Below are 18,624 nucleotides of genomic sequence, written 5' to 3' on the forward strand. Positions count from 1 at the left end.
TATGAAAATAGAGTTATGCACAGATCCCAGTTTCTGTCACTTTTGTGTCAAAACCACTTTTCAGAAGATCTTATTGTGCTTCACTTTATAGAATCGGACGTGGGGAATTTATTCTAACACAGTACGATGAATTATTCAGCAACTACATCTCCCATGAGTAAGCCTACTAACTAAGCATAAAAGCATTAATCCCAGTCAGGCCTTTCTTCTCACTTAATCACAATTGACAACTCGCTTTGAAAGGTAATCAGAGAGCGATAGCTCTCAAATAAAAGACGCTTTATTTTCATGAAAGATGTGCGGACAATTGTATAATACAGTAGATTGTATCTCGAATAGAGTGACTAGCATAACATCACCAATAAATATAGTGTAATATTTGTTGACACAGGAGCTTGTTCACTTTGATTTGTCACGCTTCAAAATAATGCAGCAATTTGTGCACGGAGACACACCCGCAAAGGGTGGATGTTTTGAGAGGAGACATGGAAAAATCCTCACCCCGCCCATGCCCGGGAGCTAGAGAACATCTGATGAGCATCACCCACACTGATAATTTCATCTAATAATGCCTTTGACATTTCTCTGCAGAAAGTAATTGATCAAACAGAAAAACGACATTGCTGAAAATTACATTGTAATCAAAAATAAAGTTTGAGTTGCATCTTTTTACGTTTTGTACTTTTACTGTAGGCCACTGCAAGTTGCTGTGGAGAATTGTCATCAAATCTAATGATCTTGCATTCAAATTCAGACACAAAAATATGCACCTATATAATTGGTATTTAATCTCCCCAGCTGCTTTTAGCTTCAGAACTTTATGGCACTCTCTTCAAAGTAGTGTGCTGTAGGAGGTAGTGCTGCCTCATAGCAGCCAATTATTTGGGCTTCTCCAGACAACACAAAGTTGTCAGATTTCTCTTCTCCTAATAACTGACAAGGTGTAGAAGGCTTGTATCATTTACTGTTGCCATTGCTCCCCCCCCCCCCCCTTTTCATCTCTCTGTCTGGGCTTGTTTGTTTGGAGTGGACTGACGCTTTCCTTTTACAGTGACTATTAGGCTTTATGCCTTTGTAAGCAGCACAACCCCATGTTTTTTTTTTTTTTCTTCATTTTCCTAAACCATTCAGCCGTTGCTATAGAGAAATGACCTCTAAAAGACCCATGACTATAAAGTATCACCAATATAGTGAGCCCTCCCTCACCTTATGATATTAAACCCAATGAGAAGCTGTTTGAACTCTCTCTCTTTGTGCTAGCCACACAGCCACATGATCAATTGTAAGCCCCAAATCAGGCTGTTACCCAACCAAAGGACGCTCCAATGTTGCACATAAAGTTTATCTGATAAAAGCTAATCTGTATTGACAGCTTGCGTCTATATGCCAAGAGGCTTGCCGTCTCTCTCAGCCAAGAGCAATGTTTTCCCGTCTGGGTGCTGATCAACTAAAACGGGAATGTGGAGGAATTTGGAACGAGTGAGGCGTATTCCAGCTGAAGCCGAGAGACTGATGAGACAGGCAAAATTGAACCCTTTGGCATAGTTTAGGGGGGTGGGGGATTTAGATGTGCTGGATCTCACTCCTTGTCTCCATGGGGCAGACAAGGCAAGGTCGGTGTTAAGGTCATTGTTTGCAGTGTCAGAGGAGAATGCGTGGTGGCACTCAGTTAGCAGGAAAAATCAAACAGAAAGGAGGCTAGCGCAAGTATACAACACAACAACATTTGGATTCAACTAACGTGGCTTCAAATTGGTCATTTATGAAGAATTGGTTATTAGTGTAAAAATACTATTTGAATAGGATTAGCACACCAAAAGCAGCACCAAAGTGCAGAATAGAAAACATTCTACTTTTCAGTTGTCCTGCTTGCAGCACAGCTGCTTTGCCGGGGAATTTGCGCTACCTTGCGGCGGCTTGCTTGATCACGTGATACACCGTTAAAAAAAGGAGTTCCTGGAGATTTGAATAATGCCCCACATTTTAAGATACAAACGTATATGCAGGCTCAGCAAGGCGCAAGCACCAAAAAACAGGAATGCTAAGCAGTTAAAACTGCTGGGTTAATCAATGAAAGTTGGATCAATTTGAAAACCCAAATCAACCCATTTTTTGGTACAAAAATGGGTTATTTTGTCTTTTTTTTTTTTAACCCAAGTTGGTTTGATTTTAACCCAGCATTTAAGGCAGTTGTGGTGTTTTACATTGCCTATCCCTGTGGAACTATTGTTTTCAGCTCCTTTCTCAATCTCAACAGAACTCTCGGAAATGTCGACAAGCACCTCGGCCCTCCCGCTGTCTCCTCGCAGGGCTTGAACACCGTTCTCCATCATCAAGAGCGGCACACACGCTCTTGCCAAAGTCGTCACAGACTCCAGAGGCTCGGTGGGAGCAGCGGGGGCATGTACTTATCTCCTGGCCCGGTGGAGCAGGTAAATGATGTCATCGTCATCCACTCGTAATTGAGCAGCATTGGCCGAAAGAGACCCGCATCCAAATGCTTTTTTAATACAAAGTCCAAATGGCAAGACGATGACATGTTAATATTTGATTTGAAAATAAAGACCCTTTTAAGTTTCATATTGATCGATTATGTAGAAAGGGAATAAATCACCTTCAACAGAAACTATTAGTGGAAGTTCTGTTGAATTGGGCGCATGTGCGGCCGGCAGGTTTTTTGGCTTTAAAGCAAGGCCACACATTCGTACCTCCCGCCTCATTTTTGGGTCCTGCCCCTCGCCTAAACTGCCGGTCACAGCAATGTAGTCGAAAAAGCAAGCTCAACATTCACCGCGGCTCAACCTTGGCAGAGGTCTGCTCTACTAAGTGCTATTCAAGTTTAGAAACATGATCCCACCTGGAGTCATATAGATTTTAGATAGAGCGGAAAGCGGAAAGTGAAACACAATCTGTACTATTACATTGGTTTTTCTTCAGAGTTGTTGAGTTACTTTTTTTTTTTTTGCTTGACATATCATGCAGAGTGAGTGAAGGACAATGATCACCCCCAACCCCGACACTTAATGGAGAAAGAATGGAGAGGTGGATACTTGCAGTGTTCTCACGTAGGGACATGTAAGTACTGAACAGAATTATATGTGTTTCATAAGTTAATACACATCATGGTTGTTTGCACGGTTCTAAAAATGACATTTTTCTTGTCAATGTCCTGCTAGTTATTAGCCATCACGCTTTTGGCTACATACTATTTACTCGGCAAAATTAATTCGTGTATGTAATCGATACTCAATTAATTGTACAACCCATATTTACGCTCACGATAAGTTCCATTTCCGTCCCGTGGTTATCGTCACAACATCAATATTACACTTCCATTTCCCAGTAATGTGATTAAATGTCTGCGTATCGCAATGGCCCCATCTTTGTGGAATGTTAGCGTGTAGCCCCCGGCACAGCTTAATTAACTCATCTACCGAGTTAAAGCAGGAATAATGAAAGAAATCATTTATCAGCAGAGCATCCTTCCCACTGGTCTGCCTTCAAATGGTTTCTCTATCGTAACAAAGGTACGCACGCACGCATATGATAACCACCTTTGGGAAAACAAACGCATCAATGATGAAAACAAGAATCTTTCTTTCTTTCATTCATTCCGCCAGTTTCAACTGATCATTTATGGCCAGGATGGGCTTTTTAAGCGAGATGAAAGGGCTGACAGACTGCAGTTTGGTGGGTGGCTAATTCCTGAAATAGGACTGTCAATTATGCATGTTACGGCCTGGCTTCCTCCCTGCAGTCTGAGCCTCACTCGCTTTGCTTAAACAGAGGGAGGAAAGAAAGACACTAGAGGGAGACACTTTGTGCGCATCTGCAGCTTTCATGGCTTCACAGGCCAGATGTATGAGGGGCACACACACACACACACACACACGCACACAAACGCACACACACACACGCACACACACACACACACACACACACACACACACACACACACACACACACACACACAAACACACACACACAAACAAGTCCTCCAGAAAAAAGCATGATGACTCAATCCAGAGTGATCAATAGAAAATCATTTGTTAGCTCCACATCCTGTTTGATTAATATTCTGAGCAATACAGCCAATTCAAGTGAAATAAAACTTGTCCTCTTTCTTATCAATTAATTCATTCATTAATTGATTTAATTAATGAATTAATTGATAAAAAAGAGGACAGTTAATTAATTAACTAATGTATTAATTTATTTATCCATCCATTTTCTGAACCGCTTTGTCCCCACTGGAGCCTATCCCAGCCATCATCGGGCAGTAGGCGGGGGACACCCTGAACTGGTTGCCAGCCAATCGCAGGTCACACAGAGACAAACAACCATCTGCACTCACACTCACACCTAGGGGCAATTTGGAGTGCTCAATCGGCCTACCAAGCATGTTTTTGGGATGTGCAGAAAACCCACGCTGGCTCGGGGAGAGCATGCAAACTCCACACAGGGAGGGCCGGAGGTGGAATCCAACCCGCACCCTCCTAACTGTGAGGCGGACGTGCTACCCAGTGCACCACCGAGCCGCCTTATTTATTTATTTATTTATGTATTTATTTATTTATTTATCATAGCATCTGCAACAATTATAGTAAGTACAGTCGTAAATGTGAAATCTCCCAAACGAAACCCAAAGCAGGAATTAAGTGGGTGGAAAGGCATTTTCACCTTGATCCAAGAACAATTCGGCCAAGGTCGAAGGAATATTGCGAGGGTTTTAAAATAATGACCGCGACAGGAAATAGGAGGCGTGCTCTGCAAAACGCCGTCTCGTAACTCTGTTGCTTCTCTCACTTTCTTTCTGCTCTCAGCTCTTTCACACACTATCAATTTTATTTCTCTCCAAAGCCTCAAATCCTCCAGTTCATGCAAAGGCTCGATTCGTTACAAGCGCTTCTTTCTCCATGCCGGGTTGCCCCTCTTTAGAAAAGAGGTTCATCTTTTGCTATTGAACTGCGGGGGATGCATTTACACTGACACAACTATGCTTTCAGAAATCCCTGCAATCCAAAATATGACTGTAAATGTTTCATTAAGGTTCCACACAGATTGGTTCATAGAATTCCCCTGGAAAAAAATCCTGCACTGAATATTGTCCCCTGCCGGGACCTTTTAAAAAAAGCCATAATAATATACCATCATTGAATCTTTGCTCATACCTTGTTATGAACTCAGCACATTCATTTGAATTCCGCTAAAGGATGACATGCTAGGTGGTGAGGTGGAGATTTTATTCTCCTAGCTTTAAAACCTCCATCAAATATTGTGAGATGTCACACTTTGAGCGTCGCTTCTTTCACGTTTGATTTGATTCATCTTTCTTGCCCTGTGCTGTTGAAAATCACAGAATCAAAAAGCTGTGATAACAATGTTTAAAAAAGAAAATGGAATAAGCCAACCTCCGCTGCAAAATCGGAGGCAGATTTGAGCGTAACAACAAAAATGCAGCTCTCTTAAATCAGCCAAACAGGGAGTTTTTAAAAAAAATAATTGATAATATATCATCAAATGGCACAGGGCAAAACAGTACAGCAAAATACAATACAGCAACTTTCTTTTCACACAGAATTTTACAATTTTATGTTCTTTGACAGATGTGTGCTTCACCAAATAGTCACCAAATGCTCCCCCCCCCCTTCCCTCTAGACACAGGCGGCTGCAATGTGGGCACCTGACAAGAGATATCTCCTCAAATACCGAAGAAAAAAAGTCATTTGTTGTTTTTTGTTTTGTTTTTTTAATCAAAGTCATTGTTTGAAAAACATGCTGCCAAGCCAGATAAGGACGTCTTGGTGGTCGTGCTCCTCGTGGACAGCTCTATTCACCAAAAGGTCCCTGAATGTAAACGTTAGTACGTGGCTCAGTAGTCACGTTTCGGGCAGTCAAAATATTCATAACATGTCAAGCATTGTGTCCCAGTAGTTTGGCCTATTCTTACAAAGTTGCACAATTCTAAATAGGAATCTATGAGAAAAATGTCAACTAAAAATGTATCACAAAGGAGCATCCTTTTTTTTTGTCATCGCAGTGGGATGTGGATGACATCTAATGAAGTGTTACCCTGATAAAAGAGATTTTATCAATCATGTAGAAAAGAACCAAATCTGTCATATGAAGAAACACAAATGTTCAATTGAGCGGTTGCATAAGTGTGCCCACCCCAAATTGGACACTTAATTACAGCACTCAGTCCTTTTGACACATGTTGACTTGGCAATATTGGGCCACTCTCTGTTGCAAAGGTGCCTCAAAATGAGTTGGACATTACAAACGTTATAACCCGTATTGTATGAGGGTATGGCATCAATCCCCGTGAGAAAAGACTTCCATAATGAATGGAGATGTGAAAGGCCGTGCCTCGGGGTCGGCGGAAAGGATTTGGAGCTTTTTGTGCACTGGAAACCTGCTTGTATATGGCTTTAATGGCTCAGGAGACTTACTCCGATAATCAGCTAACCCTCCGGACCAAGGTGTCGGTAAGATTTGGAACATTTGCAGACTCTGCTTTCTTTTGTAGTGTTGGCTGCTTTTGAGTTACCAAATAATGATTTCTTGTATTGATTCACTGATGTAAACGTGTTTTAATTTCATTGCGTACATGGCTTGGTTAATAAAAACAGGCCTGCTGTGTGAATGTATTTTACGGTTCATGCTTGAATGTGGCAGGCTCGTTCATGTGCACCCCACTGAAACACAAAAGTCCAATTTGCCGACCATAAATCGTCCTATAAAAGCAGCTTTGCAAGCTGCTTAGACAAACATTAAATTACACCATTGTCAAAATGTAGTTTGACGACCAGTTCAGGATGTACCCAAAAATTATTTGAGCAAGTTTGGGTTCAAACATCATGTCATCAACCTGTATTTATGCTAGCATACGCAAGGAGTCCGCTAACCTGTTTTCCAGGTTTGGCCGCATGACATTTAGCATGTGGAGGAATTAAGGAATCCAGGAAAGTGGGAAGTTGGACTTTTACGAGTCTGACCTCCGACCTCTGGCCAGTGCACTGGAACGCCACGCAAACTGGGAGGTCCAACTCGCAAAGTCGGAGAAAATAATATCTCGACTTTACGAGTTGCTTCAAAGTGATGTCACTCAACAATGGTGACACCCCCGCGGAGTAGATGGCAAAACATAATAAACAATAGTGTTCATATAGATTTATTTTGTTATTCAACATAAATTTCTGTAGTCAAGTCAAGTCAAGTTGATTTGTATAGCCCTAAATCACAAGCAGTCTCAAAGGGCTTCACATAGACAAACAATTGACAATTATTCTCAAAGCATCCCCTGATCTCGAGCTCCCAAAAGGTCAAGGAAAAACTCCCAAAAAAAAATCTTCCAGAGGAAAAATGAGAAACCTTGAGAAGGGACCACAGATGGAAGGATCCCCCTTTCAGGATCACCAGGCTGCAATGGATGCAAAGAGGGCACATCAAATACATCATATGGAAAACAAAAAGTGGATGTAAGTTGGCAGAGTCCAATTGCGAGTCCGGCGTGGGCCACGAGCTCAGGTAACAACCATCACAGACTCACCTGTTTTCTGGCTTTGGTCATGTGACATTTGTAAGCTGTGAGCTGAGGAGGCACGGTGATGTCATTTTCAGCCAATAGCAAGTGGCAGTACAAGGCAAAATGCCACCCTCCCCTGATATGGATAAAAACAGGTGGATTTAGATGCTTAATTCATATTACACAATCACAATATCAATTTGAATAGGGTCTTTATACTAGTGTTTGTGTGTGTAGGTGGGGGTATAGAATAAAGGATCAAGGAATTCTTTTAACTTGACTTCCCCTTTAAGCCGACAGCCATCCCTTCTTTCCACATTAGACTGTGCACCTGCTTGGAGGTGCAGTAGGACACTTTTACCTCTCGTGCTTTATTGCTTAATGAAATGACAAATAGGAGGATTTCGTCGCAGATTGCCGGAGTCGACGTCAATCGGATCGGTTAGGTGACAGGGCGAGGCCCCGCCCCCTGTGGGCCAAGGTAGAGCGGACTGCGTGGAGAGAAGGAAGGGAAGGGGAGGAGGGGGAGGAGGGAGGAGGAAGGGGAGGGAGGGAGGGAGGGAGGGAGCGAGGGAGGGAGCAGGGGGCTGAGCTGATCCCACGTGTGACGCTGTCGTTCCCGGCTCAGTAATATTCTCATAGCGGGGCTTTGCATATCTCCTGCCCGTCTGTGTGTCTGTCACTGTCACTGTCACTGTCACTGTAGTCCCAGCCGATAGTTAGGAATAGCTATGGAAGGAGACGGGAGTCAAGCCACATCCGGAAGCCTAAGCGACTCACAACATGACCCGGGGTAAGCCGTGTTTTGTGCATGTTTGCAAGATCTTCCAGAGGACTTGGACTGGCGTGCACGATTCGTCCGTCCACACGTCACGCACTCGCTGCCTTTCAAGGGGGCAGTTTTGGAGAGCTTTCAGCGCGACGAGCGAGACTGTTATTCCGACTCGATCGCTCGCGCTTTATCCTTTAAGGTCGCTTTTAGAACTAGTTAGTCGTCAAAATGGCCGAACTGACATCTGGACTCACTTGTGTTGTGTTTCCCCCTTCCAGTAAAATGTTTATCGGTGGCCTCAGCTGGCAAACCTCACCAGGTGAGAGTGTTTTCCTCTCGGACAACCCTGTCCTTGTATTTCGTCTTGTTTACGTGTTGTTTGTTGACTGTGTATTTGCGGCGGTTGTCGACGCGGTGGCATGCGAATGCGTGCGTGCGTGCGTGCGTGCGTGCAAGAGTGCACACTGGGATGTCTCGGTTGGTGTGTGCACGGCGTTATTTCCGATCTACGTCCACATCTCAAGTCCTCTATTCGACCCCTATATGCGCATCGCGGCGGTGGTGCTGGTGGAGGGGGCGGGGGGATGTGTGTGCGTGTGTTTCTGTGCGCGCGCGTGTGTTTGAGTGTTTGCGCGCGCGCGCGTGCGTGCGTGCGTGTGTTTTTCATTTTCATTACCACAACGTGTGTGTTGTCTCTCTAATGACCTGATGTGATTCATCTGTCCACAGACAGCCTTAGAGACTATTTTAGTAAATTTGGAGAAATAAGAGAATGTATGGTGATGCGAGACCCCACGACGAAACGCTCAAGGTAAATAAAATGCTGGTGGACTTTTTCTCTCATGCAGCGATATCGCTTTACTTTTGTTTCGTGGTTAATCCACTGTTTGTGTGTGTGTGTGTGTGTGTGCGCGTGCGCGTGTGTGTGTGTGAGAGAGGCGGAGAACGCGTGCATGCGTACGCGCTCGCGCGCGCGCCTGCGTGTGGTTTCACAGCGAGCCAGATAAGCTTAAATGCTCGCTGCTGTAAAGCTGCGACCGAATACAATTTGACATTGACTTTGTGACTGCAGCACAGTGTGGCGAATAGCGTGCTCACTTTCAGTTTCTGCCACAGGACGTCCGCAATCTGGATGATAAACGCATGCACTGTACCACGACTGTTTTAGCAAGAAACAAACAACACTGTTAAGATACCGAGGTCAAACACAATATGACGCGCTATGCGATGTAGTCTTGCATTCGAGACAATCCCAATTGTTTCTTTTTTTCTTCCTTTGCATGCATGCATTTTAACACTGTTGTTGTTTGTCTTTGCTTTGCAGAGGATTTGGGTTTGTGACATTTACAGATGCTGCCAGCGTAGAAAAAGTCTTAGCTCAGCAACACCACGAATTAGACTCAAAGACGGTGAGTTAATTTCTTTTGACATTTTCGTCATTTTGTAAAGTCTGAGACTGAATGTGTTTTCAATGCCTGATGAGAAGCCCCACTTTGCTCAAGGTCACGAATAAGGGCTATATGCACGATGGTCCTTTCAGCACTAATGCTGGCAATAAAACACAAGCTCCACTGTGCAATATTATGCGCGCACGTTCACTTCTCTGGATGAATGAGACGGACACGCCCCCTTCTTGACTTCCGCTCCACATGCAGCACACACGCAAGCGTGCATCAAGTATAGTGAAGAGCGTGCGGGCCCTTGTCCGCCACCTTGCTACTGTTGTCACTTTTTTGAAAGGGAAAAAAGGGTTCCAAATGATCTCCCACTTTATCTTTAAAAAAAAAAAATCAAGGGAACTCAATGAGTTTACTTTCCTGTTAACATATTTAATATGTTACTTGTATTTACTTTCTGTGTTTGTTGTGTGAAAATGTGTTGCATAGGGACAAAATAGATAGCTCAAAATTTAGATGGCTGCAATTTCATTGAAATTATCTCCTGCATATTGACAAAACATTTTTTTCCTTTTTGGCCTGTAAGATTATCAGATTGGACTTTGTGTATTTATTTTTACATTCAAATAATGTGTCTCATAAAGTATTCTGAGATAAGTCAGTGTTTATAGATTCACAGGGATGGAGATTTTGTCTCTAGTTTTTACATTTGTAGTATTCCGAAATCTAGTGCATGTCAGAGCCTGAGAATTTCAGTTTGCTTTCAGATTCGCCACTTTCCCACAGTAGTTGCACTCTTGTCAACTCATGTCACTAAATTGCCTTAAGCTCTATTTATGTGCTATTCGGGACGAAGGTGATAAGATCACACATATGTTTCCAATTAGTAGCCACGGAGAGAAGACGGAGGTTTTTGAGAGCTAAATGAACAGCAAGTTACGACTGATGGTAACTGTAAAATAGTAGCGATTCAGAAGGTGTCTGAAGAGACAAGGTATTTTCAATCGTCTGTGAAATATTGAACTGGCAGTTGACACTGTGAAAAGTTGTCCTTTGTGCTGACAGCAGCGATTCCAGGAAGGAGTTAAAATTCCTTGTGCACTTTTTAATTATTCCGCTAAGCCTTTTCATAGGATTTAACCTGAGGACCTTGGGCTCATTCATTTGGTGTCGTACAGTACCTCCAGCTGACTGACTGTAATAGCTGGCCCAGCAATAAACTACCATGTTTTTGATTGTAGAAAAATAGCTTGAACCTTCGGACAGATTTTAAATACCATTTTAATAAAGAAAAAAAAAGAATTAAAAAAATTGGGAAAAATTTGTGTTGTTTTATCTATTTGATGATCACAATGTTTAAAAATTCTAGTGTGACAGTCCAAATGTGATTATTATTGACACATCTCCTTTGAAATGAATAGAAATGTATTAATTCTAAATTTTAAAATAAAAATAAAAATAGGACCATCTCTTTGTGGGAGGGGACATGCCGAGAATGAGGAGAGGCTCAGCTGGACTCAAAAGGGGAATACAGTGCACGGTCAGCGTCTTAAACTGATATTCCAGCGGGAAGCTTCAAATTAATTCTTTATAATGACCATTATCACAGTCTTATTGCTGAATTATTATAGAGTCGCTATTTAAAAAGGCAACTTTATTTGCAGTCCTGGGAAATAAAGCATTGCTGAGTATTTTACCTCTTTAAAAAAACATTAAAGTCTTCGTGAATATGAGAGGATTTTTGTCATTAATATAAAGATGTGAATCAAAATACATTTGATGAAAAATTATCTGACTAGATCATTAATAATTCAAAATCAAGAAAAAAAACAACATCTTTTTGTTGTCTGTTCCACAGTTTCCAAGTCGGTGCCCTGATCTGACTTGATGATAGAGGGACAAAGACAAAGCGTTCTTCGGTGTCGTGCATGCCAAAATTGGGAAAAAAAAGTGACATGATCGTGATCCTGTAAATAGTTTTCAATTTATCGAGCTCAGCCCTCTTGTTATTCCGACTAATATTTGACTGTGTGATTGACACGCCAGCCTTGCGACGTGATCTCGATGACTCAGAACCCATTCGGAAATAGATATTTCCCAGCTGCTAATGCGCCGTTGAAACGTGCTACGGAATAGAACACACCCGAGGCAGCCGGCTTTGTGTTCTTCCTCACCATTAGTCAGTGGCCACTCTCTGCTCTTGTGTTTTTTCAACAATGGCGACGCATCAGGCAGGACCCATCATATCTCTCGCACAGTTGCTCAGTACGAATGAAAGGTAGAGAGCAACTTACAAACGTTCTTGATTTGTGTGCAGATTTTTGATTGGATAGAAGCATCGGACTTTGCGCGGCTGTCCGGTGAATCTTTCCTGTCACGGGTCACCTTGAACGGGCTGGGAGCTGTCTGTGAGAGGCCGCAGGGGCTGTGACTGTGAACGGGCTGAGTCATATTATGAGCATTCGAAGAGGGAATGTGGAAATCAACCCTCATTTGCATTTTAACGTCTTACTGGATCTGTGAATTTATACAATATTTCTGTCTTTGCAAACTTTTTTTTTTTGGCAGCATAACTTTGTCATTAGGTGCTTTTGAATCAATTTTAAAGGGAAATAAAGTGTAAATGTAATGTGTACACACACACACACATATATATATATTTTAAAGAAGAATTGGTGCTCCTTTTTCTTCCAACCGGTTATGAAAACACTTGGATGGAGATATGAACAAGACATATGGGAAAGCACAGCCTCAGGCGTCACAACACACATGCTGGTAATTCAGAACATATTTCTCATTTCCCCCATTGCTTTGTTCGAAATATGTTTGCCCCGACAATGTTTGGAGCTCAGGCGGGCATGGACAGTTGAAGAGCATTTTTACAAGGGAGCAGATATATTGCTGGAAGACTGATTGCACATTAATTGGTAGCAAAAATAGTGGGTATAAAAAGTCTACACACCCATGTTCATATGCCATTATTTGTGTGCATACTTAGAAATGAGAATGTTCAAACTCAACCAGTCACATTCAAACTACACTAAACAAGTCAAGCTGTCACATCCATTATCATGACTATAAATTTTGCCAGCAATTTGTAAATAATAGCCTAATACTCTAGACTTTGTACACAACACCATTAATTTTATTCATCTTTGAAACCAATGACACATTCGGAACTGTGTGTACAACACTATACATGTTCCGGTTATGGAAAGTAAATCCATTTGATGCAAATACGTAGGTCATGTAGAAGGAAATTGCCCATAAACTGGTTTTGACTGCAGCAAAAGCTTTTCTTCAGTATCACAAATATGCGAAGCCAATTACATTAACACGTTTTTTCTTTATTATTTGGCCAATGGATCATTTGATGGATTGTGGTCAAAACTGATTGTGGTGCCTAACAGAGTAGTGTGGTGCCTAACTACTGCTCATTACCAGATTTCTGGCTCACTTAAACGCAATCAATGACATATTTTTCTATTTCATATTTTTTTATCTGGTGGTGCACTGGGTAGCACGTCCGTCTCACAGTTAGGAGGGTGCGGGTTGGATTCCACCTCCGGCCCTCCCTGTGTGGAGTTTGCATGTTCTCCCCGGGTCTGCGTGGGTTTACTCCGGGCACTCCGGTTTCCTTCATCCCAAAAACATGCTTGGTAGGCCGATTGAGCACTCTAAATTGTCCCTAGGTGTGAGTGCGAGTGCAAATGCTTGTTTGTCTCTGTGTGCCCTGCGATTGGCTGGCAACCAGTTCAGGGTGTCCCCCGCCTACTGCCCAATGACGGCTGGGATAGGCTCCAGCACACCCGCGACCCCCGTGGGGACTAAGCGGTTTGGAAAATGGATGGATGGATGGATGGATGGATTATTTTTTTATCTGAGCCTGAAATTGAAATATAAATAAATAAGAATAATTGAAAAATAGAGACGCGAGTGACCCCCCCGGGGGACATTTTGCTTGGATGTTTTAGTGATATCTGACAAAGTTGTAGAGTAGGACATGAGTAGCAGTCCAGAATAACTCCACCCCATATTCATCACCTAGGATTTGGAAAGAAAGTCCAATCAATGATCTGAACTCTGACGTGCCCTTGCATTTGCAGGGCACTGTCTTGCAGTTAATTTTGGCTTAAAGTGTGATTGGTTCACGCTGTCTTCTGTGTACTATTGGCGGGGCTTCATCTAATGACTGTGTGTCGTTGAGCTGTTTCCTTGATTCCGCTTCCTACGTCATTTTCTCAATGTCGATATCAGAAAATGAGATACAATGGCTTGAATAGTGGAAGAATTTTGTGTCGTGGCAAGTCTGAAGTGTTTGAAAATTTTGCAGACCGTGTTGTTTAGTGTGTTGGTAGACCATGCTACGCCTTGAAACTCATTCTGGCGTTTTCTATCGGGTTCCCTCATTGCAGCTGTCAATTTGGTGAAGTACAAATAGACTCCATTTTAGACTCGCTAAAACAAGGTCCAAGTTCTGGCGCAGGTGGTGTAACGCAATTTTGTTGGAATTGATTGTGGCGCAGACAGACTGTCAATATATTATTATTATTATTTTATTTTCAAATTGACGACAGCATGGGCAAATCCCTCTGCATCATTATGGAAATCGATGAATTAAATGAAAAGTGATCTTAAAAATATTTTAATAGCACCCCCATGAGTACGTGGCATAACTATTAGAGGTGATGGAGGTTACACACGGATGCAAGCTCGAGGGTGGAACGCGGTCGGTCCCCAAGTACCAAATAGAAAGGAAACTCAGTGAGACCACGCTTTGCGCTAGACTTGATTAAAGCTAAAATGATTAAAGCTAATTGAAATGAAATGAAAAATGTAAGCCGACATTAAAGCACATAATGATGCAGACTGGTCTCTGATAAATTAGTTAAGCACTGTATAATTGGGAATTGTTTACCAAAAAAAACCAACCTAATCCATCTTGTATCTCTTGTTGGACATACCTTGCAGGTCTGTAATATCTTGTACACGAATGAATAGCCGACATACTGATGTATATTTTTAGGAAAGGTCAATGTGTTTGTTGTCTTTGATTTGAGTGCAATTCTTATTGATTCAGGAGCATAACAAAAGGCCTCTTTCAGGAGTTATTCAGCCCCAAAGATCAGTAAAGTCTGACAGCCCCGATATGAATCATTTACGCTTTAATTTCATGTCCATTCTGTTTGCTATCACACACGAACACCTGTGGAACTCCTCACAGGCCAAAATTGGAAGAAGCTGCACACTTTGATAAGCCCTTTCCTTTAAGCTTAAACACCGCTCCGTTGTGTGAGGGCAGATATGTGTTCATCAGGAGTTTACCCCAAGAGCTGCATTCATATACAGACATTTTTTTTTTTTTTTGCAAAGATTTCTCTGATATGTGCCTGTTCTCCCGCTGATCTCACTTTGTAGCAGCCTGTAGAGACCTTGTTGTAAAAAGCTACAGAAGATAAAAGATGGCGGGTTAGTGGCTGTGGGGAGGTCGTGACCTCTTGGTCTCTTCTCATTTTTATTCCTTTGACACTCCAGGTTGCGATGATGTCCGGAGGGACCTATTTTTGTTCCATGTGTGGCATTATTTACACAAAGCATGAATTAAGCAAGTCCTATACGTAGGTGTGAATGTCATTTGACGATACGTCCTCTTTTGCAGCTGTATAACCTACATTCTGTTGCAATAAATTTCTTTCGTCCTGCCTCTATTGACTTTCCAAAAGTCAAGGGGTGATAATTTAATGTATGCACAACAACTCTAACACACTATGTGTCAATTGACCCCCCCCCCCCCCCCTTTCTCATGTACTGTTGGTAAGGTAACATACCAACTCAATGACCTTCACACTTCCACGGGTTGAAAACAATAAACAAAAGGTAAATGCCATTTGTTAAGCTTCTTAATAGCGCTACTTGCCTGAATTTGCACAGATAATCTTGTAAGCAATAAAACCTAATGTTCCATGGTAGAAGCATATTCCCTTTTGCAGGATATTGTTCCTTCTGTTCCTTTCAAGGATCTTGCTGCTTAGTTCACGTGCAAGCATCTACAGTATGATCTGCTTGTTGGTGAAGTGTACTTAACCCTAAAATGATTTTTTTTTTTTTTTATGTGCCTTTTGGTCCTTCTCTCGCCACTTGTACACATTTTCATTCCGGCTTATTTTTGATTTTAACGGTTGTCAAAAGAGGCTTAACCTTCTTGACATATATTATGCAGCTGGATCTCGCCATTTCCCGCCCAAACCGCAGAAAGCCAATGGGCCAAAATATTAGTAAATGACTAATATGTAAATGATCCTGAAGATGATCCAGGTGAAACAGAGTCGATGTAATTTGTGTCACCAGTGCAAAAGGGCCAGTGCATATTTTTGCTTGATGGCCTTCGGGCCCGACAGTTTTGAACCACAAAACTCCATATGCATGAGTATGTAAAAACAATCGCTGCACCTCACCTGCCCTTGATTTCATTTGCCTCAAAGGAGTCATTCATCACAAGTTGTGACCTAAAAAGGTAACTGCTGCAGTATTTCTCCAAAGAATTGGATCGCCGCTTCTCCTTGGTTAATTTGTCCACATGGCTCTGAAAGTATCATTGGTACTGTTCTTCCACCCTACATGTCAAAATGATGTGAACGGAGAAGCCTTACTGTTCTTTTTTTTATACATAGTTTTTAACAGCTTCAGTGGAGCTCATCTTAAAGTGTTTAACAGCAAGAGATAATATCGATGGAATAAATAAGGATGAATTAATAGTGACCTAAAAGGAAGATACAGTAGGTCAGAAAGTACTGGAATTTGGTATTCCAAGCATGACATGTTGTCTTGGTGCAGACATAGTAATTGAGTTTCAATTGGTTAAGCCTGAGGCTAAGTGCTAAAACAAATCTTTAAATGAAATTCATTACAAGCAGGGTTTCCATACTCAGGTGTTATTGAATTCCTTTCTCATTCTGACCCGATTTCCAGAGATAACGGTAATAACCCAGACTGGCAGAAATGATGGCAATGACAAAGCGCATCATGCTTTCCTTTCAAAGACATTAAAACGTAGTCGGTCTCGTTGGCTTAATTGAGCTGTGCAGATGCTTCTTGCCTTCATTTTCGTTCTGCTGTTTTTCCCCAGCAGGGTACACGTTTCTTAAATGGCTCCATCTGCACCAAAGGAATAACTTTTATGAACGGTTAGAATTGGCTTCGGTAACGGCAAATAGTTCCAAATAATAGGCAAACGGGGAAGCGCAAGCCAAGTGGGAAGAAAAGACACGCATTCATTGCTATGCATTTAGAATGACATTGCTGTGTGATTTATGGTTGATGAGACCAGCCCACCCCCATGCCACCCATACCTTCATGCCAGTGAAATTAATGGGGAAAATTAAACTCGTAACATAACAAGCACAAGACGGGCAAACATGCTCATCTGATACATCCTGCTTGTTATTTGGAGGCGTCACCAGCCTGGGATTCTCATTTTCTCCATGTCATATTCAATCAGTAATTCCTGGTCAGAGTAGCGGCGATTCTCCACTCTAATGACTATTGCTAGTCAAACTATGGCTCTTGTGGCTGACCTCCATATTTACATTTATTTCTTTTTACTTGAACATTTTGCATGTCAACTGACAGGCCCGGCCCGGCCCGGCCCGGCATAAATGATTGTCCAGCGCAAGAATTGGGCGTTTGACTACATTTCCTTATGTATGGCAAATTAACGACATTATTTGTTTTCTTCAAATGTAATAAGAGAATACCTTTCTGAATGTTCGGGATTCGACTTTTGACGACACGGTCGTATTAAGCCGAATAATAGCGCGATTAATCATCAGTCAATTCTACACAATCGACTAAGTTCTTAACGAACAATGAATCGATATTATTCCCACCCCTTGTACGGATATTGTTAAACACTGATCAGCAGTAATGAATATGATTTTTTTTTTTTTTCCCCCCCAAAAATGGTTCATTGGCCACTCCAATTAATGTATTTTACGTGACAAAGGAGCTCCATCAATTGAGCATTGATGTGGATCGTAATTAGGGTGACTTGGCCAGCAAATTATTGGTATAGAAGACCGCGTGGTGCAGCTAATGATTCTTGAAATGCAAAAGTTATGCAGGTCATGTGGTTTTGCCAACTGCTATCACGGATTCTTGCCTATTGCCGACAACTTAAAATGCGTCGTCAGAGAGCTTGTTCATTTGTCTCTAAATGAAAAAAAACTTGTTCAAAAGTCAAATAAAATGGTAGTTTGATTTGCATACTGACCGTAGTATAAATTCAAAATATCGGCCGACTACTTCAAGTTTGATTGTTGAATGCTTGCTGCAAATGTTCACCTCCAATCAGTTAAGCAAAAACAACAAAGGAAGGAAATGTATCTCAACGTTTTATTGATCAACCTTCTCATAGCCAATTCAAGTAAGCCGTGCCTTCAGCAGTTTGGAAAACAAAGTGGAGTAATAATCATCTTATTTAGTTATTTATGATGGCAGTGTAAAAAAATACAATAAAAATAATAAATAAAAATGCTGTTTTCATGTTTTGTCCTTCATGTGCACTTAATTTGCAATATGGGTAGTAATTCCATTTTGAATGCAGATTTAGTTTGACAAAAGGCTTTTGACTTTTAAAAGTAGATCACGTGCAAGTTGATTATGCAGTGTGTACGAACCTTTAAATGCTTTGATTAGTCAGTAAAAAGTCACAATCGACTGAATAATGAATTTGTTGTTTTCCAAATGCCCATTTTTATTCTTCTGCAAACTGGAGTCAATTATGTGACCGATTGCACTTATTGCATTTATGGGGAATTAGAAAATCTCAATGTGAGGCTTTTAAAATATCTTGACATTCCCGTTTCTTTTTTTCCTTTCCCCAGATTGATCCTAAGGTTGCCTTTCCACGTCGCGCCCAGCCTAAGGTA

At 41.7% G+C, this 18,624-nt stretch overlaps 1 protein-coding gene across 16 annotated transcripts in view; it reads left to right on the forward strand.

The window, feature by feature from the left end:
• The first annotated feature begins 8,106 nt into the window (after positions 1-8,106).
• Positions 8,107-18,624, forward strand: part of LOC147043623 (RNA-binding protein Musashi homolog 2) — a 160,488-nt gene continuing 149,970 nt past the window's right edge. For 15 of the 16 annotated variants that reach the window (XR_015068620.1, XM_085935481.1, XM_085935484.1 and 12 more), the window contains exons 1-5: positions 8,107-8,321; positions 8,579-8,619; positions 9,030-9,111; positions 9,625-9,709; positions 18,580-18,621. Coding sequence is in view for 14 of the 16 variants with exons in the window: in XM_085935481.1 (XP_085791607.1) it covers positions 8,260-8,321; positions 8,579-8,619; positions 9,030-9,111; positions 9,625-9,709; positions 18,580-18,621 (312 nt within the window). In the remaining 2 variants the exon portion in view is untranslated. Of the gene's footprint in view, positions 8,322-8,578; positions 8,620-9,029; positions 9,112-9,280; positions 9,501-9,624; positions 9,710-18,579; positions 18,622-18,624 lie in introns of those variants that run through there. The other variant, XM_085935492.1, reaches the window with a different exon arrangement.

Source organism: Syngnathus leptorhynchus, chromosome 17 (assembly GCF_054491065.1).
Source record: "Syngnathus leptorhynchus isolate UIUO chromosome 17, UIUO_Slep, whole genome shotgun sequence".
NCBI classification, from domain to species: Eukaryota; Metazoa; Chordata; class Actinopteri; order Syngnathiformes; family Syngnathidae; genus Syngnathus; species Syngnathus leptorhynchus.